General features: G+C 44.1%; 1 protein-coding gene across 1 annotated transcript in view; it reads left to right on the plus strand.

The window, feature by feature from the left end:
- The window catches only part of LOC124711682 (fatty acyl-CoA reductase wat-like), a 184,704-nt gene that overhangs the window by 149,008 nt on the left and 11,145 nt on the right, over positions 1-24,551 (plus strand). Inside the window, exon 6 of the mRNA XM_047241881.1 lies at positions 11,717-11,909. Coding sequence (XP_047097837.1) covers positions 11,717-11,909 — 193 coding nt within the window. The remainder of the gene's footprint in view (positions 1-11,716; positions 11,910-24,551) is intronic.

Raw genomic sequence — 24,551 nt, forward strand, 5'->3', positions numbered from 1 at the left:
AACAACTCTGTTAACCAATGCCAAGCCCAATAACTACTGCATCAGGCCAGAGGTGGACCAACGAGTTATAGATTTGTTCATTTCGTGAACCACTCTCTCTTGAATAAATATTCCATTTTTTCCTGAAATTTGTCCTTCTTTACATGTTCATCGCATCTACCGATTTCCATCCCACTCGGATATTTTTTAAAGGACTGTGTATTCGAATCATGTCATTCCTGGGGTACTTCCGTTGTATGTCAAGATGAAACTAAGAGACGTTCTATACCACGTTTTTTAACAACCTGGCGTCCATGTTTCACATAACCGTTAGAAATCGAACTGAGCAAACAGATGATCGCCAAATCCCCCACCAAAAGTCAGGCCTCTTGCCCCTGTTACAAAACAATAACATTTTATTATTTTAATTCTAGACATACGTTTTCCTTCATTAGGACTCTTTAACCGTTCTTTTTTCTCTTTATTCATTACACCAAATCGCTAATGCCTTGTAGTTTTAGAACTTTTAATTTCAGTTCATGACGCGATCCATCAGCTACGCTGTCTGTTTGAACACCTCCCCCTCTCGATGGTTCCTGTTCGCCCAGCAATGGATGTTTAAAAACAAAAACACCTCTGGGACGCACTGCCTTCGTGCTACCCGCAAATTATTCCCGCCTGACTAACGCCACCGCTGGCTACGTATGCTCTGAGAGCACCCCGCTATCTCCTTACCTTGTACCATATATATGGTGTCGTCCTTCCTGTCTGCTGTTGTGCATGTGGCACGCCACCTTCGTCCTCCAAACCATAACCCAAGATGATTTCAGCCTCGCCGGCCCTTGTGGCCGAGCGGCTCTAGGCGCTTCCGTCTGGAACCGCGCGACCGCTACGGTCGCAGGTTCGAATCCCGCCTCGGGCATGGATGTGTGTGATGTCCTTAGGTTATTTAGGCTTAATTAGTTCTAAGTTCTAGGGGGCTGATGACCTCCGATGTTAAGTCCCATAGTGCTCAGAGCCATTTGAACCATTTTTGATGTCAGCCTCAGATACATGTGATTTTAGCTGGAATCACAGAGAGAGCAGACAAATGTTGCTGTGACTGCTGGCGGCACCATTGTATGATAGTGGCAGCCCAGCTGTGCATCCTTCCACCCACCCCCACCGGAAGCCTTCCACTTGCTGACAAAGTGACGTCAGTTCCCCCACTCTGCCGCTGAGTGAAATGCTCCGACTGATGTCTTTTTACAATGCCCTTTCTCTTTAATAAACTACCCCGTTGCTCGGTTTGTGTAGGGCAGAGTCTAATACCCCGGAACACTTTTCGGACTTCCGTCTATAGCCAGTCCTGTAAAAGAAATTCAGTATATTTTCTTATTCCATGTAACATGTGCTGTAGTCTTTGCCTGGAATTACGATAATTACGTGTCCTCGGAATCTTTCGCGGTAACATACTCCAATAAAATCTTCTCGGTTTACAAGACGCGTCATTTCGAATAAAACACTCGAGCTTTCCACAGCAGTAGCCGAAATCTTCATCAGGAGTTTAGATCACTGACTGCCGGGGGCTAGCACCCTGTTCTACTCATGCAGTTGTAATGGAGACTCTGCAACCTCCAACAGAATGTCGGAGCGGGCCACAAACTGAGGGCAAGTTGGACGGCTCCTAGCGGCTCCGTGCAACACCACCTGGACTTCACGAACTGAAAAAAGCCTTTATCATCTGAGTCTTCAATAAGCTTATCTAAAATACCTTGCATTATCTCTAATAAATGCTCTTTATCTTCATACTCTGGAGATTTAATTTATGTTCATAGGAAACTGATATCTGTTCTGGGAGTTATTCACTGATACTCCTTTATAAAAAAAATGAAACTTCCAACTGTTCATTAATAATTACAGAGTAACATAAATTAGGTACAGATCCTGTTCTCTCAAAGTTAACAAAAATTACACTGTGTCTTGCTGATGATGGTCCAGACTGAAGAAAAGTTGACTTATGCCCCCCCCCCCCCTCCCCCCGTTAACTGAGATATTGTTGAAATTTTGTTTTCACTTTCCTATTGATCTGCAGAATTCACACTCTCACTTATCGCTTTCTGAAGCTGTGCTGCTTGCAGACGCATCCGCATTTCCCGCAAAGCCAGTTGCGATCACAGATAGGAAGGACAACCAGGAAATATCGATGGAACACATCCATCTTTTATCCTCGGTCGTTCAAGTTTTACAGTTAAAATCCGTCCTGTCTTCTCGTCAAAGCAGCTTTCTGTCCATACAATACTTCCCGCTTGGAAATGTCTGTGACAGTTCTGTAACAGCACAACACCAATTAATACAACTTTCTGTGTGACAATAGTTGCATTAATGAGAGACATTTCGCAGCCAGATTCGTATTAACCTCGCAGCAATGGTCCAGAATTAAGAAACAAATGATACTGGTACATCATACATAACTGCTTTTAAAAACAACTGGCAAATGTGGTGCAATGGAAACAAATAACGCGCTATAAATTTTTTGTCATTTACTTACCCTTGAATGATGTGTGGGCACAAAATTCCTTTCTCGGAATACCTGCAATCCAGCGATTTCTCAACTTCACACATTTGGGAAATCGAAACATGTGCACTTTCATGCCTTTTTTGGATTTATAGTTTCCCTGGAAAAAGGGAACGAAGCACTTGTATCCCATACTTTGAAGAACTGTGACACACACTTTCGACGCAACATACACGCCAACAGGACTGCCGACCAAAGATAAGATGGAAAACAGTTTGTGACGTCAAGTGCCAATATGGCCGCTGTGCATAGGCCTTGTATCTAGAAGGCTTTGCTCCCGGGACCGAGATACGTCACATGGCACATGCGGCGGGCGCCACGTTTGAAACTGCCGCTCCCGCTTCTCTATAAGCGTCAAGCCTACGTCTCTGCATTCGCTCAGTGTCAAAAGCCCACCCCGTGCCCTATTAAGGTCTCTGTTAAAACGGTTGCTGTCTGTTTTAATTTCGGCCGTTTCTTTAATAACAGAATACCAGTGTGAGGTGCTTTGAGCCAAAACTCTCGGTCTTTTTTTTCTAATTGTATTTTTTGCCGACTTCTCAATTTCCCATTGTTTGATGTGTCATGAACGCTCTGCACAACGCTCGACAACAGTGCGAATGGTTTGTCCTGTGTACATACTACCACATTCACAGGAGACACTATACACTCCAGGAACTCTAACAGCTATGTTGTCTTTAACGGGCCTTAACATATCTCTTATCTTGGAGGCAGGCCGGAACACTGGACTCAGTCCATGTCTCTTAATCACACGCCCTACCTTGCTAGTAGTTGCTCTACACCAGGGATCCCCAAACTATTTTGGACAAGTGACCCCTTTTCCAAAATGAACTGTTACCTCAGACCCCCATGGCCAAATTATCTACTTTTAAGATCAACCCCCTTATTCATAATGGTCCGCGAGCTTAAAACAGCTCCTATAGAGTGTTATTTTTCATTCTGACTTAGGTCAATAGAAGAAGACAGAGAGAGAATTAGCAAAGCTTTAAGTTAGCAGACTATTATGAATAAGGGGGCCTATCTTTAGTTTTTTCCTATTGATACAAAATACCTAGGTACTAAGGTACCAACTGGAAGACTTTGCACTTGGTTAAGTGAGTAAAGTTGACTTCATTTTCTCATCAAAATTTACCTACCTATCAGCATAAGAACGAAAACCAAAGCAAACCTCACACTTCAAAGCTTAGGTACCTACCTACTTAACAACTTAAGTAATTTTTACAAATACTTTTATACCTACCTATTTAAAATATGTTGTATGTTGTGTTTACCACTTGTTCAGTCACTTAATTAGCTATGTAATAACTTTGTAATCTCTTGAAATAAATGAGTACTTATATGAGTTATTATCGTTCAAGCTCCAACGAATTTCAAAACGCAAATGAACTTTCAACCTAAGTGCAAGCTCGTTAAATAGTAAAATATGAGGAATATGTTTGGACTTGATCATGAATATGTTCGTGTTAAATCGCGTAAGCGTCACATAGAGAGCAAGTCGAAACGCGCCTGAAAGACGTACGCTCGAACTCATTATCTTGCACAAACTTGTCCACACAGACTTGCCGAGTTTTTCATCTTGTACGAACTTGAGACTTTACATTACTACAACAATGCTATTTTCTACAAAAATATTAATTATTCTTAGTACACGTAACACAACATAAACAATACAGTACCTACCTATCTTGAAAGTTTTAAATAAGAACTTGTGTTAATTTAATAGGGGTCGATTTTTAGACCTCGTCGACCCCCAAAATCAGTTTTCGTTTATGTCGACCCCTAGGAAACCGATATCGACCCCAAGGGGTCGATATCGACCACTTTGGGAATCCCAGCTCTACACTATGGAAGGAATGCAGCTAGGTAGGCCTGTTCCGCCGACTGGAGCGGCGCTTGTCGTCGGTGGCACTTGAAAGTTTTAGCAATTTCTCCCTTGCTGTAACCATTTTCTCTTGATACGCGCCTGAAATGCTGAAATTCACGCTGTAGACAGTCGTCGTCAGATATAATCTTTGCCCGGTGTACTAACGTGTTCAGTACTGCTTTCCCTGTATAGGTCGGTGAAAGTTGGTGTTTAAGCACCGATCAGTGTGTGTAGATTTCCTGCACACTGAATGTCCAAGACTGCCACCTGCTTTCGTTGAACTAAAACATCCAAGAACGGAAGCTTCCATCCCCCTCCGACTTTAATGTTTGGATGGACACCGTTCTTGTGGTCGACGACCTGCTTCAGTGCATTTTCACCATGAGGCTATTTCAAGAAGGTGTTGACAACGTATCGTAAGAAGCAATATGATTGCAACCTCACAGAGTTATACGTAAGACATGCTGTAACTCGTTGCCCAACAGTTTCCACCTCAGACCGCCAAGTTGTTCCGCCATGCCTTAACGATAACGTACTTTACGTACCGCAACGAATATCATGAGATGACTGATAGCACACCCATGGGATCCACACTGTCTCCGACCGTCGCGTAATTTTTCATGCAGAAAGTTCTGAACTCTACTTGAGAAAGATAAGGTTTATCCAAAAGTGAAAAACTGTTACAAGATAAAACATTTTCAGGTTATCAAATGAAACACCTTTCAGCCATCTAGTTTCCAATCTTATTTTCTTTGGATACCCGTTTCGGCAATTTACTACGTCAGCTTCAGGCCCCTAACGACGTGTAGGAAGATTCCACCTTGGTTCTGGTCTGGTCGTCAGATGATGTGAAGTGGTCGCTATAGCAAGCAGAAATCTATTAACAGTATTTCTGGTCCCTATTTTGACCAGAACCAATGTGGAACCTTCCTACACGTCAGTCAGGGGCCTGAAGATGGCGTAGTAAATCGCCGAAATTGGTAGCCAAATAAAATAAGTTTGGAAACTAGACTACTGAAAGGTGTTTCATTTGACATTCTGTATCGAACAGCCGAGTCCCGCAACCATCTCAGAAAAGATGGACGTACAGGAAACATTTCCATGTGCTTGCGGAAAAGTATTGTGTTCAAATTTAAAAGTATTTCATTTGGGAAAATCTTGCCAATACTGTATTTAGTATGTAGGCTGCCATTTGTATCAAATTTTTACAAATGGAAGCCTACGTATTAAAGACACTATTGGCAACACATAGCTGACTTCCCTGGTAGGCCATGTGCATCAAACTGATATACGTAACTGAGACCGCGTAATTCGTATACGCAGCTGCGTTGAAGTCAAACGTATTTATAGTTGTCCAGGTCTCCTGGAGAGCCCGTGCCCTTTTGGTTCCGAACTTCGTTGACGGATCCTCTCCTTGTTTGCCATGTGATTACTGACAGGATCTGCTCAAGGTTGGTAGCTATGTGTAAGGTCTGTCCGAATGAAAAGTCCATGTGCTTGGGCAGTCTCTTCATTATTCACACACGTAAAGTAAAGCATAAAGTCTACTAATTCCAATATGTTGTTGCATCTGCTATGAATTTGTAAACTAGTCTGTTTAAGTATTATAAATTCGGTATTTATATCATTTCTGTTCTATTCTTCCAAAAATTAAGTCAGTCGCCTGAAATGCTGAAAGTAGTGTTCGTTTGTTATGAAAGGTTGTGCATCATTCCTATACTCATGGACTACAAGGAATAATATTGAAGAAATTAAGTAAACAGGCCATATGTCTAGCAATTATACACACGTGAAAAAAGGTCTCGGGCTGGTACGTAATCTTGGATCATTCAAGTCCGGTAGCCAATGTGTTAATAGTCAATGTGTTACATTAGTACTCTACTACACACCAATAATCACTAATTGAAACCAAATTAAGAAATATAATTAAAAACACTTACAAGTTAAGCGAATTTAAACTCTTTCATTAGATCGAAACGCCGACTAGGTAACATATGTTGCCTGAGCTACAACACTCTCCCTTCTTGCAAAAATTGTTTGTGTTACTTTTTACATAAACGTATCATTAACGCGTTATTTATCTACATTCAACAACTGTTTAAATGCTTGACATGAATATAGAAGTTTTAGAATTTGTCTCCTGTTTTCTGAACCAGTGATTGTTAGCGCAGTGGTCGTTAAATTGCGGCCCGCGGGATGCACACTGTCCGAATCAAAGCATTCGTAGGACTCGCAGTTCTCCGTCCGTATTTTATAATAAGCTGCATCTAGCAACTAGGACTGCTGATGTTTTTAAAAATATCAGGAGTCCGTTACATCGATATTTAAGAAAGTATCGTTATCGGATCTCGATACGCAGACAAAAAGTAACGAGATATCGAAGGATAAAATATAGACATATCGCTCTATACAATATCGGCTGCACATTGTAAATATACTGCCGGATACATAGTTGTGTATTTAAGCATTGATTTATTATAGATATTCTGTTCATCAACAAGCTAGCGGCCTGCCTATCCCCCTTAAGCAAGAATTGAAAGAAACACAATTTGAAATTTTGTAAGTTAATAATGGGACTTTGTGCAGATGAAAAGAATGTATGACAATACTTTTTTGATCGACTGTTGTGTTGTTAATTAACAGCTGTGTGCATGGTGCATTGTCATGCAATATTTCATTTCAGTTAACCTCTTATACCTTATTTTCTTAATTTGCCATTGGCTACATGTCTAAATCAGCCTTTTTTCGTGCTGATGTAGGAAAACTGCGTGGTGTAGCTAAACGTTATAGTTTGTTTTGGTAGCACCCAGCGCCGATTACGTCACCATTTCGCCTCACACGTCTCCACTAGCTGCAAAGATCATTCTTGTCGTTTAGTTTTTTTGTACATCATTATCAGCAGCTCTTTCTACAGAATGCCAATGTGAAGAAGCAGCACACTACTTGCGTTAAAAACTGTTTTTTTTAACTCAATTGGTGTGCTGTTTCTTCACATCGTAAACCTCGTTTTCCCCTTCACACCGCCACCTTCCCGTCCCCTCCCTCCTAGTGCAACAGGACTTCTTTCATGCCACCTATACTTGTTATGCTTATCCATTACGGATATTTTAGAACCTTGACTGTAGATTGAATGTAAATAACTTTATATTTCTTATTTACCTATACTTGTTTCACACAGTAAAAGACTGGACGTGATGAAAGCTCCAAAAGTAGTAAGGCACCTTCACACATTGAAAGTAAAATTATGTTCTAACACAGTTTCAAAAGGACAATTTCAAATATTTACCGAAAATTACTAAAAAATATATAAAATAAAAGTATCGGCACGCGGTATGGCCATTTTGATATCGACATATCTGTGTATCAGGGGAGAAAATATCGCAGATATGTGTAGATTTTTCTGTGGTGATATCGACATATCGCTATTTTATCAACAGCCCTATTTGTAGCTAACAGCCGAATCGAAAAACATCAGCTAACATTAAGAGCTCCTTTCCTGCTCACTAAAAAACATACTTACCGAGACATAATATTTTAATATATGCTTCATTTTAATTGATGTTGAAGAATTCGGTCGTGAGCTAAGTACTATTTGTCTCTTACGTCAGGGGCAGACTGGTACGTAGCCAAGCCACTGAGGGGTTAACGGCAGTGAGAGGGGGGCATATTTAATCGTTTGTCTTCCAGTGCTGACAACTCAAGATCGTGCGCAGCTAGCACCCACGGGCTGCTATAAAACAAATTTCAAGCGGAAGTAACATGGATTATAGAGACGGCCACCTTCAAATGTGGTACATGTTTATAACAACATGAAATTAAATTAAAGGTGTTGTAATACATCGCAATGAGTAAAAGAAAAATGACAACCAAAACATTTAATAATCATTTGTTTCCCCTAACTTACATTTAGTTGTTAATTAATATAACATACTTATTTAAGGAGGCTACCAATTAATAATAAGATCGGTAGGGGAAGGTATGGTAAAGGGGACAAGACGGGGAAAGTGTCCTTTGCGTGTTTTTTTTTTGCACAGAACAGAGCTGCTGCCCGCCGAGAAGTGATCAACTAGTTCTAATACACATAGCCATTGTTGTGATTGACATTTACAGAGGAAGCTTGTTCCCTTATACTTTAGAATTTTTTTTGAGCCGTCTTATGTAAGATAAGTCATTTATATTATTCTTGTTACCTCACTTAAATGGAGAGTAAAAATTTTTTTCAATATCAATGCTTAAGCGACCTCTTTTGGTCCACATATGTAGTTTCTTGTTTTTTATTTCATTTCAATAATTTCTTCTGTGGACCGTTAATTAATGCGGACCTGTCATCCAACAGGGAAATGTGACCACCTTGGGCAACAAGAGTTGGTTACTTCCATATATGACGCAAAATATAGATCAGACTGACTTTTGCGTGTTTTTATACATGCAAAGCTATCACCCGTCATCGCATCTGTTTGTGACATTAAGTTATATTTTTCTGAAACCGTCTGTCCTGTTACGTTTGGCGTAATACAGAAGTCCAATTGGAAACAAGCTGCTCCATTCGCTTGGTATTGATTCGCATCGTAGGTGGTGAAATGCCTAGAAAATGTGCCCGGAAATCAGAAAAACAAACATAGGTTCCTGTCGCGATGGCACTGGCCACAGCACCCACTCAGGTACGGAAAACTGGTCACTATGTACGCCTTCAGAAAAATGCCTTAAAAATAAAAATATTTGGTGTGATACCTCATAGTATGCAGATTCATCATGTGTAAGTGGTAAGCTTATATCAATAACCATGGTTCGATGAAAACTGAATTTCTCTTTGAGTGGCCGCTTTACCCACACCCTTTCCTGCGCGGCCCGAGATCTCGCCCTACAACGCCAGTATTGGCTCTTAAGAGGACACGTACGCGAAAGCGACCAAAATTGAGAAAAAAATTTTAATGGATATTCATTTGATGCATGGTATTGAAATTTTAATTCCGGAATGTTACGTTCCAATTCCACTCGTAAGTGTGATAAAAATAATAACCAACAAAAGCTTGCATGGGGTTACGTCCCTTTGTTCTATATTTTCTCAAACTATTTATTCCTGCCTTGTTTTCTTCCAGTTTTATGCAGTCATAATGCGGGGAATACTTCGGTGTTTAGGAGATATAGAACGTCCACAAAAGAGTGTGCATGGAAAAAGTCCTAATGAAAGTTACAAATCTCTGATAGCAAAACCATGCCGCAAGACGACGTTTGTTTCCACAACTGCTCATGGAGCTGCAGCGTGTGATACTTGTTTAGTTTTTAACAGTGCTAATCTTGGCAGACTACGGACTCTACAGAGGCTAGGATTTGATCGAGAAACTTTCGCACAGTCTATATTGAAGGCTATCGATAACATAGCATTTATGCAGCTGGCATTATTGTTACTCAATCTGAGAAGCAGGTTACCCTAAAAGGACAAGCTAAGAAAAGACTGCTTGAGAATGAAGAGCAGAATGCCACGCGGGATAGCCGCGCTATCTACGGCGTCTTGTCACGGTCCGCACTGCTTCCCCCGTCGGAGGTTCCAGTCCTCTATCGGGCATGGGTGTGTGTGTGTGTGTGTGTGTGTGTGTGTGTGTGTGTGTCTCGCCCTTAGTGTAAGTTAGTTTAAATTAGATTAAGTAGTGCGTAAACTTAGGACCGATGCCCTCAGCAGTTGAGTCCCATAAGACCTTACCACAAATTTCCAAATTGAAGAGCAGAATGCGTATATTTTGCACTTGTTCACCCAGATAAAGTAAGACCTAATACAAACAATATCAAATCTTTATTCGGGTTTTCCCTAACTTACACGCTGTCGACTTTTCCTCACATACCACAGACGGTATAGTACTTGTCGTGCAGTTAGTGAATACTATAGTGAAACATTCTGTACAAGAAAGTTTCATTCACTACAGAAGTTTGGAGAGCTGCAAAAATCTAGGAAAAATATCCATGCTCTGTTTCACAGATATTTGTAATAATGGCATATTAAACTTGCGCAAAAATACATTGATTTCGTTCTGAAAGATTTTTAGAAAAAGCAACATTTGTACTCAAGTTGCTGAAAAAATTTCGACTGTTTGTAATTAAAAACATAACTTCAGTCTGCATGAAAACTTATGTCTGTATTACTGTATCTGTCGAGTCAGCGATGAATATCCGCACGGAAAAATCTGAAATAGCATCTTGTACTCTGAGTTATACACTACTGGCCATTGAAATTGCTACACCAAGGAGAAATTCAGATGATAAAAGGGTATTCATTGGACAAATATATTATACAAGAACTGACATGTGATTACATTTTCATGCAATTTGGGTCTACGAGTTGTAAAAACACAAAATAAATTGCAAAAACGTTTTTAGAGATCAAGATCAATGGCCGAAGTGAAGCAACGATGTCCTTAGCAAGTCGATGCCAACCATCTCCTAATTAAGAATATTTATGAAATTGTATCTACAGGTTGCGAAATGAATGACAATTATATGCCTTATCAGGTTAACATAGATGTGAAAATTTATGAAATATTAATTACAAAGTCTTCCTTTATTTCTGTTTCGTCTTCAACTTCATAACTTTTTTTTATGTAATATCATAACTGGAGACAGTTTCCCTTCCGATAATGTAGGAAGAAATTTGTAGGTACCTGCTTCGTAAAGAGAGAATTTTAACTCAAATAACTACGAGTTTTTGACCAGATCGATGCCCTCAGAGGCGAAGTTCGACAATTAGAATCGGTAGGAACGGTAAACCCTGCAAGATGGCACAAGTATCGAGTACCGAAGTCAATAACGTTTCACCCCCCATAGGCAATCTGTCATAACACGAGGAAGCCGTCACACATGACAGCCTTGACACATTTCACCTCCACAGGAGATAGACATCACCAAAGACAGCAGACTAAAGGACCCATTGCGTGCCCAAGCCTAACTGAATGTGTAATAAATAAAGTGTTTTCCTTTTATCCTTACATCCCATCCTAGATCTCTTCAGTCCACATTACACAAAAAAAAAAAAAAAAAAAAAGCGTCACCATCTGTCACTCTCCATCTCTGAGACACATCTCCCACTTAACCGCCTCCAAGGCAGGATCGTTATACGGCGCTACGCCTCACCTCCCCCTCCCCCCCCCTTAAGCAAAACGTTTGAAGACCATTGTGTTAGCTCAATATCAAGTGAAGTACAATATCAAGTGAAGTAAAATTTAAGATCCTATCGTAGCAGAAACGATAATAGCATATTATCACGATGTTGATGCACGGGAGACCATAGATAGGACAGAGAGACAGTGGTGGTGTGTGTGCTGCAGTGGTGGCGACCTCGCAGGAGCCGGTGATCGGCTGGATCGACAACGTGTACGGCCCCACGGGCGTGTGTGTGGCGGCCACGCTGGGGCTGCTGCACGTGATGCCGTGCGACAAGCGCACCATCGCCCACATCGTGCCGTGCGACCTGGTCGTCAACTGCGTCATCGCCGCCGCCTGGGACGTCGCCACCAACAGGTAGGCCGGCGGCAGAGAGCAGCTTCTGCCCCGCAGGGCCGCCCCCTCACGTTCAGATCCAATGTTACGAGGGAGAGTTAAAACTCATAGGCACTTCGTTAGAAAACCTGTTACTGGGAAACAGCATTGCAAGTAACGTTTGTCATGAAACTTCCTGGCAGATTAAAACTGTGTGCCGGACCGAGACTCGAACTCGGGACCTTTGCCTTTCGCGGGCTAGTGCTCTACCAACTGAGCTACCCAAGCACGACTCACGCCCCGTCCTCGCAGCTTTACTTCTGCCAGTATCTCGTCTCCTACCTTCCAAACTTTGCAGAAGCTCTCCTGCGAACCTCGCAGAACTAGCACTCCTGGAAGAAAGGGTATTGCGGAGACATGGCTTAGCCACAGCCTGGGGGATGTTACCAGAATGAGATTTTCACTCTGCAGCGGAGTGTGCGCTCGTATGAAACTTCCTGGCAGATTAAAACTGTGTGCCGGACCGGGACTCGAACTAGGGACCCATACCTTACGCTGGCAAGTGCTCTGCCACTTACATATTCCACATCCCCCAGACTGTGGCTCAGCCAGATCTCCACAACATCCTTTCTTTCAGGAGTGCTAGTCCCGCAAATTTCGCTGAAGAGCTCCTGTGAAGTTTGGAAGGTAGGAGACGGGGTACTGGCAGAAGTAAAGCAGTGAGGACGGGACGTGAGTCGTGCTTGGGTAGCTCAGTTGGTAGAGCACTTGCCTGCGAAAGGCAAACGTCCCGAGTTCGAGTCTCGGTCCGGCACACAGTTTTAATCTGCCAGGAAGTTTCATATCAGCGCACACTCCGCTGCAGAGTGAAAATCTCATTCTGGTATTATTTATCATGTTGTACAGTTTCCCACCACTGGCGTGGTCTCCTTGGAACACAAACCTCTCCGTCCACTCCACTCTCTCATTCTTCTCCTCTCTCCCAAGTGCTTCCTCCACCCCTTTTAGCCACTTGTCCCCTGACTTTTCCGTTGGTCCCTTGCGCGCCATATTCATCTATTGCATCTTCTTCTTTTCGCCCCTTTTTCTTCACGTGCACATACGATTTTCAGCTTCCTTCATCTACATCTACATCTACGTGATTACTCTGCTATTCACAATAAAGAGCCTGGCAGAGGGTTCAATGAACCACCTTTAAGCCTTCTCTCTACCGTTCCACTCTCTAACGGCGCGTGGGAAAACGAGCACTTAAATTTTTATGTGCGGTCCCTGATTTCTCTTATTTTATCGTGATGATCATTTCTCCCTATGTAGGTGGGTGCCAACAGAATTTTTTCGCAGTCGGAGGAGAAAACTGGTGACTGAAATTTCATGAGAAGATCCCGTCGCAACGAAAAACGCCTTTGTTTTAATGATTACCACTCTATGTATGTGACACTATCTCCCCTATTTCGCGATAATACAAAATGAGCTGCCCTTCTTTGTACTTTTTCGATGTCACCCGTCATTCCCACCTGATGCGGATCCCACACCGAACAGCAATACTCCAGAATAGGGCGGAAGAGCGTGGTGTAAGCAGTGTCTTTGGTAGACCTGTTGCACCTTCTAAGTGTTCTGCCGACGAATCGCAGTCTGATTTGCTCTACCCACAATATTATCTATGTGATCATTCCAATTTAGGTTCTTTGTAACTGTAATCCCTAAGTATTTCGCTGAGTTTACAGCCTTCAGATTTGTGAGACTTATCGCGTAATCTAAATTTAGCTGATTTCTTGTAGTACTCATGTGAATAACTTTACACTTTTCTTTATTCAGGGTCAATTGCCACTTTTCGCACGATACAGATATCTTATCTAAATCACTTTGCAAGTTGTTATGATCGCCTGATGACTTTACAAGACGGCAAATGACAGCATCGTCTGCAAACAATCTAAGACGGCTTCTTAGATTGTCTCCTAAGTCGTTAATATAGATGACGAACAATAGAGGGCCTATAACACTTCCTTGGGGAACGCCGGATATTACTTCTGTTTCACTCGATGACTTTCCGTCTATTACTACGAACTGTGACTTTTCTGACAGGAAATCACAAATCCAGTCGTACAACTGAGGCGATACTTCGTAGGCACGCAGTTTGGTTAGAATACGCTTGTGAGGAACGGTGTCGAAAGCCTTCTGGAAATCTAAAAATATGGAATCAATTTGACATCCCCTGTCGATAGCACTTATTACTTCATGAGTATAAAGAGCTAGTTGTGTTTCACAAGAGCGATATTTTCTGAATTCGTGCTATGAGTCAATAAATCGTTTTCTTCGACGTACTTCACAATGTTCGAATACAGTATATGTTCTAAACCACTACTGCAGATCGACGAGAGTGATATAGGCCTGTACTTCAGCGGATTACTCCTACTTCCCTTTTTGGGTATTGGTGTGACTTGAGCAATTTTCCAGTCTTTAGGTACGAATCTTTCTGTGAGCGAGTGCTTGTATATAATTGCTAAATATGGAGCTATTTTATCAGCACACTGAGAGGATCCTGACTGGTATACTTTACTTATAGGCTGCCCTAATGCTTTGCTTTCACGTCTTTTTCACTTTCCTGACACCGCAAATCAGCACGGTTTTTGAAAGCATCGCTAGTGCGAAACTCAGCTTCTCATTTTCTCCCGTGAATCACGGACTGAGGGCACCAGGCCGATTCCATATTTCTGGATTACTGTAGAGTATTTGGCACAGTACCACACTGCCGGCTGTTAACGAAGGTACAAGCAGACGGAATGGGTCTCATGTAATTATAAGAGTGGCTAGAAGGCTTGTTAAGTTATAGAATCCAGTATGTTGTCCTCGACGGCGAGTGTTCATCAGAGACAAGGGTATCGTCAGAAATACCCCAGCGATGTCTGATAGGACGGGTGCTGTTTTCAATACACAAGGTGTACAACTTTGCTTCCGACGTTTTTTCCCCAGCATTTGAGGCTTTAATGAAACAAATTGGTTCCACATGTATCATTCAAAGTATTTTCTGTCAGGTACACTCAAAATTGTGATTTATTATAATTTAATAACACCTTTAAACCAAAACGGCACATAGCTCAACATTTAGAACTACGAGTTTCAAAAACGCAATTATTTCACGACTGAGGGCCTCCAAACAAGAAATCTTAAAAGTCAACAAAATAAAAATGCAGCTAAAATAGCAAATAAAATAATTAAAATATACACTCCTGGAAATGGAAAAAAGAACACATTGACACCGGTGTGTCAGACCCACCATACTTGCTCCGGACACTGCGAGAGGGCTGTACAAGCAATGATCACACGCACGGCACAGCGGACACACCAGGAACCGCGGTGTTGGCCGTCGAATGGCGCTAGCTGCGCAGCATTTGTGCACCGCCGCCGTCAGTGTCAGCCAGTTTGCCGTGGCATACGGAGCTCCATCGCAGTCTTTAACACTGGTAGCATGCCGCGACAGCGTAGACGTGAACCGTATGTGCAGTTGACGGACTTTGAGCGAGGGCGTATAGTGGGCATGCAGGAGGCCGGGTGGACGTACCGCCGAATTGCTCAACACGTGGGGCGTGAGGTCTCCACAGTACATCGATGTTGTCGCCAGTGGTCGGCGGAAGGTGCACGTGCCCGTCGACCTGGGACCGGACCGCAGCGACGCACGGATGCACGCCAAGACCGTAGGATCCTACGCAGTGCCGTAGGGGACCGCACCGCCACTTCCCAGCAAATTAGGGACACTGTTGCTCCTGGGGTATCGGCGAGGACCATTCGCAACCGTCTCCATGAAGCTGGGCTACGGTCCCGCACACCGTTAGGCCGTCTTCCGCTCACGCCCCAACATCGTGCAGCCCGCCTCCAGTGGTGTCGCGACAGGCGTGAATGGAGGGACGAATGGAGACGTGTCGTCTTCAGCGATGAGAGTCGCTTCTGCCTTGGTGCCAATGATGGTCGTATGCGTGTTTGGCGCCGTGCAGGTGAGCGCCACAATCAGGACTGCATACGACCGAGGCACACAGGGCCAACACCCGGCATCATGGTGTGGGGAGCGATCTCCTACACTGGCCGTACACCACTGGTGATCGTCGAGGGGACACTGAATAGTGCACGGTACCTCCAAACCGACATCGAACCCATCGTTCTACCATTCCTAGACCGGCAAGGGAACTTGCTGTTCCAACAGGACAATGCACGTCCGCATGTATCCCGTGCCACCCAACGTGCTCTAGAAGGTGTAAGTCAACTACCCTGGCCAGCAAGATCTCCGGATCTGTCCCCCATTGAGCATGTTTGGGACTGGATGAAGCGTCGTCTCACGCGGTCTGCACGTCCAGCACGAACGCTGGTCCAACTGAGGCACCAGGTGGAAATGGCATGGCAAACCGTTCCACAGGACTACATCCAGCATCTCTACGATCGTCTCCATGGGAGAATAGCAGCCTGCATTGCTGCGAAAGGTGGATATACACTGTACTAGTGCCGACATTGTGCATGCTCTGTTGCCTGTGTCTATGTGCCTGTGGTTCTGTCAGTGTGATCATGTGATGTATCTGACCCCAGGAATGTGTCAATAAAGTTTCCCCTTCCTGGGACAATGAATTCACGGTGTTCTTATTTCAATTTCCAGGAGTGTATATGGTATCACAGCTAGGCTGGAAAGCCTCAAGGAAAAAGTAGATAGAACAAACATACGCAAGGTACAATAGAAGCGACGGAGGGCCACAATTAAATTTTAAAATTTTAAAATATATTGCCATAATCTTTTAAGGCAGAAGGCCGCAATGTTTTTTGCTTGAAGGGTAACTTCAACAATAAGGTTTTAAGCGTCTTAAGGCCCACAATTGATTTTCCAAAATTCAAGAATACATAAAGTTCAGTAAAAACAAGAATCTTTAAATCGTAGTCTAACACCGGTGAGAAGGACAATTAAGAAAAGGGCACTCTGAATCCACCAGGGAGGTCGGTCTGCCCTCGTTCACTTAGGTGAGACTGGTGGTGAGCCCGACTACACTTGTTCCGTCGGAACCCAACCTGGGGACAGGCGCAACGACTTGCTTGCCACCAATCAGTACACGAGAACTCAGACACCAAAGGTTACGAACGTGCTTATCCACAATGAAATATGTATTAGCTGTCAAAACTACACACCTTGTTTGACATCGACAACAGGTTAGGAAAGGACGCTGCCTGAAATTATGTTCCTGGCCAGGGCAGGTAACCGGAACACTAATGGCCACAAGGCAGCAAATTACGCTGTACACTTGAATTTGAAATATGGTGATATAGTTAACTTCACCCAAAAGGAACACTGCCTGAAATTATGTTAGTGGCCAGGGCAGGTAACCAGAACACTAACGGCCACAAGGCAGAAAATTCCGCTGGTGCACTCGAATTGTAGTCAACCAATATAGTTAATTGCACCGCATGGCGACTAAATTTCGGCAATAGAAACACGCGCTGTTGTTCATAGGAAAACATACCCAACAGCGAACCACCGAAACGAACCACACAACATGAATAGCCGTGGCTTGGGTAGTTGAAACCACTACTCAACTCTGACGTCCTGGGTCGGTGAACCACGAAGCTCGGACAGCTCCACATACGCTCCGACACTGCGCACGGACTGCCAGCGGACCCAGCCGATTCCACCACGCGGAGATAACTTCCTGGTCCGCCGCAACTGACCGACTCACTGCAGACCCCCTTGCCGGAAACTATATGCACAAAACCAAAGATGGTACACAGTGCAAATATCGATACACATCGCCGCAGCCACACGTAGAAGGAAGAAGAACCACGACGTAGCCGCAACAAGGCCGGGAAACCAAACACAAATAGACAGCGAAGTTCACGAAAACGCGTAGTTGGGAGTGAGCACGGCTCACATTCCAAAAGTGAAATTGAAGATGAGTACTTGCAATCAAAGCTCATTATTATGTATTTTCTAGATCTTAAATATTGCTTCGAATCATCAACTGCGTTAATCTGAAGAAGTTGAAAAAATTCAGCCAACCAGTTGCAAAACAAAGGTTTATTAGCCCTTGACCTAGGATTCGATATTTCTAAGAATATCTTCTTCAGAAGCACTGGGCTTTGTTACATCACATGATGGCACACTAGATTAGCTGAAGCCTAGTGGCTCGGCTTCAACTGTTCTAATGCACCATCATGTGATGTAACAAGGCACAGTCCTTCTGAAGAAGATATTTTTAGAAATATCGAATCCTAGGTCAAGGGCTAATAAACGATTGTTTTGCAACTGGTTGGCTGATTTTTTTTTTCAAATTCATCACATGTTTTCTTCTACCTATTTAAACATTTTTTATTATCCTTCTGTCAGTTACGATATTTCAAACAACAAAAAAATGGTTCAAATGGCTCTGACAAGGGAACCTCCCCATCGCACCCCCCTCAGATTTAGTTATAAGTTGGCACAGTGGATAAGCCTTGAAAAACGGAACACAGATCAATCGAGAAAGCAGGAAGAAGTTGTGTGGAACTATGAAAAAAAATAAGCAAAATATACAAACTGAGTAGTCCATGCGGAAGATAGGCAACATCAAGGAGAGTTAGAGGTATGGATCGCCGTGGTCCCGTGGTTAGCGTGAGCGGCTGCGAACGAGAGGCGCTTGGTTCAGGTCTTCCCTCGAGAGAAAATTTTAATTTTTTATTTTCAGACAATTATTATCTGTCCGTCCGTTATGTTTTCATCACTTTTTTGGGAGTGATTATCACATCCACAAGAAAACCTAAATCGGGCAAGGTAGAAGAATCTTTTTACCCATTCGCCAAGTGTACAAGTTACGTGGGTCAACAACATATTCCTGTCATGTGACGCACATGCCGTCACCAGTGTCATATAGAATATATCAGACATGTTTTCCTGTGGAGGAATCGGTTGACCTATGACCTTGCGATCAAATGTTTTCAGTTCCCATTGGAGAGGCACGTCCTTTCGCCTACTAATCGCACGGTTTTGCGGTGCGGTCGCAAAACACAGACACTAAACTTATTACAGTGAATAGAGACGTCAATGAACGAACGGACAGATAATAATTGTCTGAAAATAAAAAAAGTAAACTTTGCACTCGAGGGAGGACTTGAGAACGAAGGACCTCTCGTTCGCAGCCGCTCACGCTAACCACGGGACCACGGCGCTCCTTGGCTCACACTTTCCTTGATGTTGCCTATCATTTCGCATGGACTACTCAGTTTGTATATTTTGCTTATTTTTTTCATAGTTCCACACAACTTCTTCCTGTTTTCTCGATTGATCTGTGTTCCGTTTTTCAAGGCCTATCCACTGTGCCAACTTATAACTAAATCTGAGGGGGGTGCGATGGGGAAGTTCCCTTGTGAGCACTACGGGACTTAACTTCTGAGGTCATCAGTCCCCTAGAACTTAGAACTACTTAAACCTAACTAACCTAAGGACATCACACACATCCGTGCCCGAGGCAGGATTCGAACTTGCGACCGTAGCGGTCGCGCGGTTCCTGACTGAAGTGCCTAGAACCGCTCGGCCACCGCAGCCGGCAATAACGCTTGTGCTGCGGAGTTCTGATGCTGACAGTTAGGCCTGTTTTCGGCAGGTTGCGGTGTTCTGGTGTTGGGCGGATAACAATTGAGTTGCGGAGTCCGTGTAAGACGGACGGAGGAGGGGGGGGGGGGGAGGGAGACGAGGGCTCTGAAAGCTCTCTCTCCGCTGGCGGCCCCTGATACCACTGCACTTACTGATACGCCTGACCTGGATAGCTCGTGAAAGGGTCATGGATTTCTCGGCGGAGGGCGACTGTGAATACTGGCAGTAAGTGCATTCCCCTGTGTCCTAACTACAGATGCGAGGGATTGCCTATTGCTGAAACTACAACTGTGCCAGCACGGGCTGCCTCACAGGGACCCTTTGCCGTTTTCTTTACGCACATGTTAATGCTATTACACTCCTGCGTGACCATGCCACAGGGGGGCTGAAGCAGGAGGGCAGGCAGACCGTAAGTGCCCTCCACTGCTTCGGATCACGTTCAAATTTCTTAACCAAAGCAAACCAATAACGCAAAATCGGAGCCATATGATTCGAACTGAAGGATTCTGAAAGCATTTCGGGGAGGGGTGGGGGGGGGGGGCGGACGCCATGTGTCTTCTTACTTGTTTGATGGTTTGATGCGGCCCACCACAGTTGGTACTAGTATACTTCCGTCGACCGGGAATGCCCTCTTCTTTTGTGATAGTATGCTTTTTGCTTCTTGCTTCGTCCATCAGCAGAATTCCTTCACTTCATCTACTTTGTGATCCCCAGTCTGTAAGTTTCTTACTAATGTCGTTTCTCGTATTCCTCACTACTTTCTTCCGCTGGCCCTCAGACCCTATTCAGCGTTCAGTAGACTATTCATTACACTTTGCCCTGTAACTCATCCTCTTTCCCTATAGCTTACATCTGTATTCCTGAGATTTTCGAACATACTGCACGATTTTACATTGTTGAACCCCATTTCTAGAGTGACAAATCCTATAAGGCATCTGCTTTCCTTTCTTAAGTTTCCCTTCCATTATCAAGCGCAACGTCAGAACTGCAGCTCTGGTGCCTTAACATTTCCCAAATCCAAACTGTTTGGCAATGAGAAGATCCTCAATTTCCTGACTTTTATCGGGATCTTGGACGCATGAGCTGTTAGGCTGACACATAATTGTGGCATTTACGTGACTTCGGTAGTTTCGAAATGGTGTGGATGATACTTTTCCGGAGGTCTCAGGGTACATCTCGAGTGTACTATATACCACACAGCAATTGGAATAGTCAATTGATAGCCCTTTCATCAAATGAGTTTTGAAATCCCGAAAGAACGTTGAACACTCGTTCCGTCTTATTTGATTGCAAGTCTTCCAAAGCACTGCCAAACTCTATTATATGTATATCACCAGCAATGATCACCCTGACAACAGACCTACCATCGATATAAACCCATCCAGGCAATACAAGTGTCACCTGGCGAGGTATGACTGCTAACCAGACACATGAACTGTGCACGTAATATCATTTAGCATGCTGTCCATGTTTAGAATGGGAAAGGCGCGAGATCTATCTGAGTTTGACCGAGGGCCAGAGCCTCGGCACGAGCATTTCGAGAATGCACGACTTGTCGAGTGTTCGAGGAGAGCGTGGTGAGTGTCTTCAACGTGCACAGAAACCAAGGTGAAACCATGTCCAGATGTAGGGGGGTGGGCGGCTGCCCCTCGTTACAGATGTCGGATGTTGTAGGCTGGGCGGACTGGTAAAGCAGGACAGGCGGCGGACTGTGGCTGAACTAATACCAGTCTTTAATGCTGGGCAGAATACAAGAGTGTCTGAACATGCAGTGCACCGATCACTCCTAAAGATGGGCCTCCGCAGTCAGCGATCCAATGCATGTACCAATGTACATCGGCAGTGAAATGGGCACGTGACCACAGACATTGGACGTTGGCGCAGTGGCACAGCGTTGCATGGTTTGATGAATCCCATTACCTTCTTCGTGGTGCCGATGGGAGGGCGAGAATCCGTCGTGTTCCAAGGGAACAGCTCCTTGACACCTGTACTGCGGGATGGAGACAAGCTGGTGGCGGTTCCGGGGACCTGGACGTCCACGGATCCAGTGGAGCTCGTGCAAGGCTCGTGCACTTTGCACTCCTTCATGACGATCATGTTTCCCTAAGGCAGTGGCATTTCTTAACAAGACAATGCTCCGTGTCACAAGGCCAGGAAAATGATGTAGCGGTTCGAGATGTACAGTGGCAAGTTCCCAAGTTCCAATTGATGAGCTGCCTCCCCACCCCCCTTAACAACTCGCCGCATCTGAACTCCCTCCAGCGACCACGACGCGTCGCCACTGTTTTCCGTGCCAAAGGTGGACATAGCGGCTATTCGGTGGATGGTCGTAGTGTTTTAGCAGATCAGTGTATGCCCTCCAAATCGATTTACATATCTTCTTCTATCACGTCAGCCGACACTTGCTCCCTCTGGTAGAGACTTTCAGTGTATTCTCTCCACCTAGCCACTCTCTCCTCTACGTTGAACAGGTGAATTCTTCCTGCACATCTTGGTTTTTAATGTCGTCGAAGGTTGTTTTAACTTTTCTCTGAGTTGAATCCGTCCTTCTGACGGCCATATCTTTTTCGATCCTTTAGCCATTTCACTTTACCCTCTCTGCACTTCGCATTTATCTCATAATTAAGTGACGTTTAGTACCTATATCATTTTTTCTGAGAACTTTTCAACTACCTTCGTTTGTTAATCAATTGAACCAAAATACTTGTTGAGTTACAGAAAGTTTCCGCGGAGTTACCGTCCTTTCAACTTTTTTTTTACGAAGGTGAGTCAAATGAAAACCTTAAATATTTTTTTAAATATTTTTTATTGTGCAGAAGTGCTCTTCATCGTAACGGAACTTCTTTCCTCCGATTGCGTCTTTGAGTGGTCCAGACACATGGAAATCACTTGGGGTAAGGTCTGGTGAGTATGGTGGACGAGGAAGATACTCAAAATGCAGGTTTGTGATTGTTACAACTGTTGTACGGGCAGTGTGGGGCCTTGAATTATCATGTTGCAAAAGGACATCTGCTGACAGCAATCCACGTCGCTTTGATTTGATTGCAGGCCGCAGATGATTTTTTAGGAGATCTGTGTATGATGCACTGGTGACAGTGGTCCCTATAGGCATGTAATGCTCCAAAATGACGCCTTTTTCCTCCGAAAAGAGAGTCAACATAACCTTCCCTGCTGATGGTTCTGTTAGAAACTTCTTTGGGTTTGGTGATGAGGAATGGCGCCATTCCTTGCTCGCTCTCTTCGTTTCCGGTTGCTGGAACTGAACCCAGGTTTCGTCCCGAATAACGATTTTTGCAAGGAAGCCATCACCTTCTCGTTCAAAGCGCCCAAGAAGTACTTCACAAGCATCAACACGTCGTTCCCTCATTTCAGGAGTCAGCTGGCGTGCGTGGCACCCATCTTGCAGACACTTTGTGAAACTGGAGCACATCATGCACAGTGTGGTGTGCTGACCCATCATTAATCTGTAAACATGCTGCAATGTCATTCAGTGTCACTCGGCGGTTTTCCTTGATTATGGCTTCAACTGATGCAATATTCTGTGGAGTCACAACTCGTTGTGCCTGACCTGAACGAGGAGCATCTTCTACTGAAGTCACACCATTCGCGAACTTCGCACTCCATTCGTAGACTTGCTGCTGTGACAAACATGCATCACCGTACTGAACCTTCATTCGTCAATGAATTTCAATAGGTTTCACACCTTCACTACGCAAAAACCGAATAACAGAACGCTGTTCTTCCCTGGTGCAAGTCGCAAGTGGGGCGGCCATGTTTATACTGATACTGTGACGGTATGTGTGCATCTGCACTATGCTACCGCCTAGAGGTCATTCTGCACGCTGTTTGTAGCACGCTTACCAACTTACAGGATAACGGCGCGAAATTTCGATTTGTTATTACACATTTGAGGTTTTCATTTGACTCACCCTCGTAGAACGGTGGATCCACCTGTATGGATCACTTTTTATATGGCATCTCGCGTAGAGCTTTACCGAGAGAGGTAGCGCAATGGTTCGCACACTGTATTAGCATTCGGAATGACGACCTTTAGAACCCGCGTCCGGCCGTCCTGATTTAGGTTTTCAGTGATTTCCCTGAATCGCATCAGGCAAACGCCGGGACTGTTGCTTTGAAAGGGCATGGCAGCCTTCCTTCCCAGTCCTTCCCTAATGCGATGCGACCGATGACCTCGCTGTTTAGTCCCCTTCTCCAAATCAAACAAACAAACGTAGAGCTTACGAGGACGGACACTACCTCATGTCTCTCCGAAACTAGCACGGAATTTTTCCGCATCTAACAGTACTGATACTTTGCTACTCATAGACAGATGATTACACTTCTACATCTACATCTACATACATACTCCGCAATCCACCATACGGTGCGTGACGGAGGGTACCTCGTACCACAACTAGCATCTTCTCTCCCTGTTCCACTCCCAAACAGATCGAGGGAAAAATGACTGCCTATATGCCTCTGTACGAGCCATAATCTCTCTTATCTTATCTTTGTGGTCTTTCCGCAAAAAGGTAGGTTGGCGGCAGTAAAATTGTACTGCAGTCAGCCTCAAATGCTGGTTCTCTAAATTTCCTCAGTAGCGATCCACGAAAAAAACGCCTCCTTTCCCCCAGAGACTCTCACCCGAGTTCCTGAAGCATTTCCGTAACACTCGCGTGATGATCAAACCTACCAGTAACAAATCTAGCAGCCCGCCTCTGAATTGCCTCTATGTCCTCCCTCAATACGACCTGATAGGGATCCCAAATGCTCGAACAGTACTTGTAAGCGGTCTCCTTTACAGATGAACCACATCTTCCCAAAATTCTACCAATGAACCGAAGACAACTATCTGCCTTCACCACAAATGCCTTTACATGCTTGTCCCACTTCATACCGCTCAGCAATGTTACGCCCAAATATTTAATCGACGCGACTGTGTCAAGCGCTACATTACTAATGGAGTATTCAAACATTACGGCATTCTTTCTCCTGTTCATCTGCATTAATTTACATTTATCTATATTTAGAGTTAGCTGCCATTATTTACACCAATCACAAATCCTGTCCAAGTCATCTTGTATCCTCCT

This window comes from Schistocerca piceifrons, chromosome 8 (genome assembly GCF_021461385.2).
Source record: "Schistocerca piceifrons isolate TAMUIC-IGC-003096 chromosome 8, iqSchPice1.1, whole genome shotgun sequence".
Taxonomy (NCBI): Eukaryota; Metazoa; Arthropoda; class Insecta; order Orthoptera; family Acrididae; genus Schistocerca; species Schistocerca piceifrons.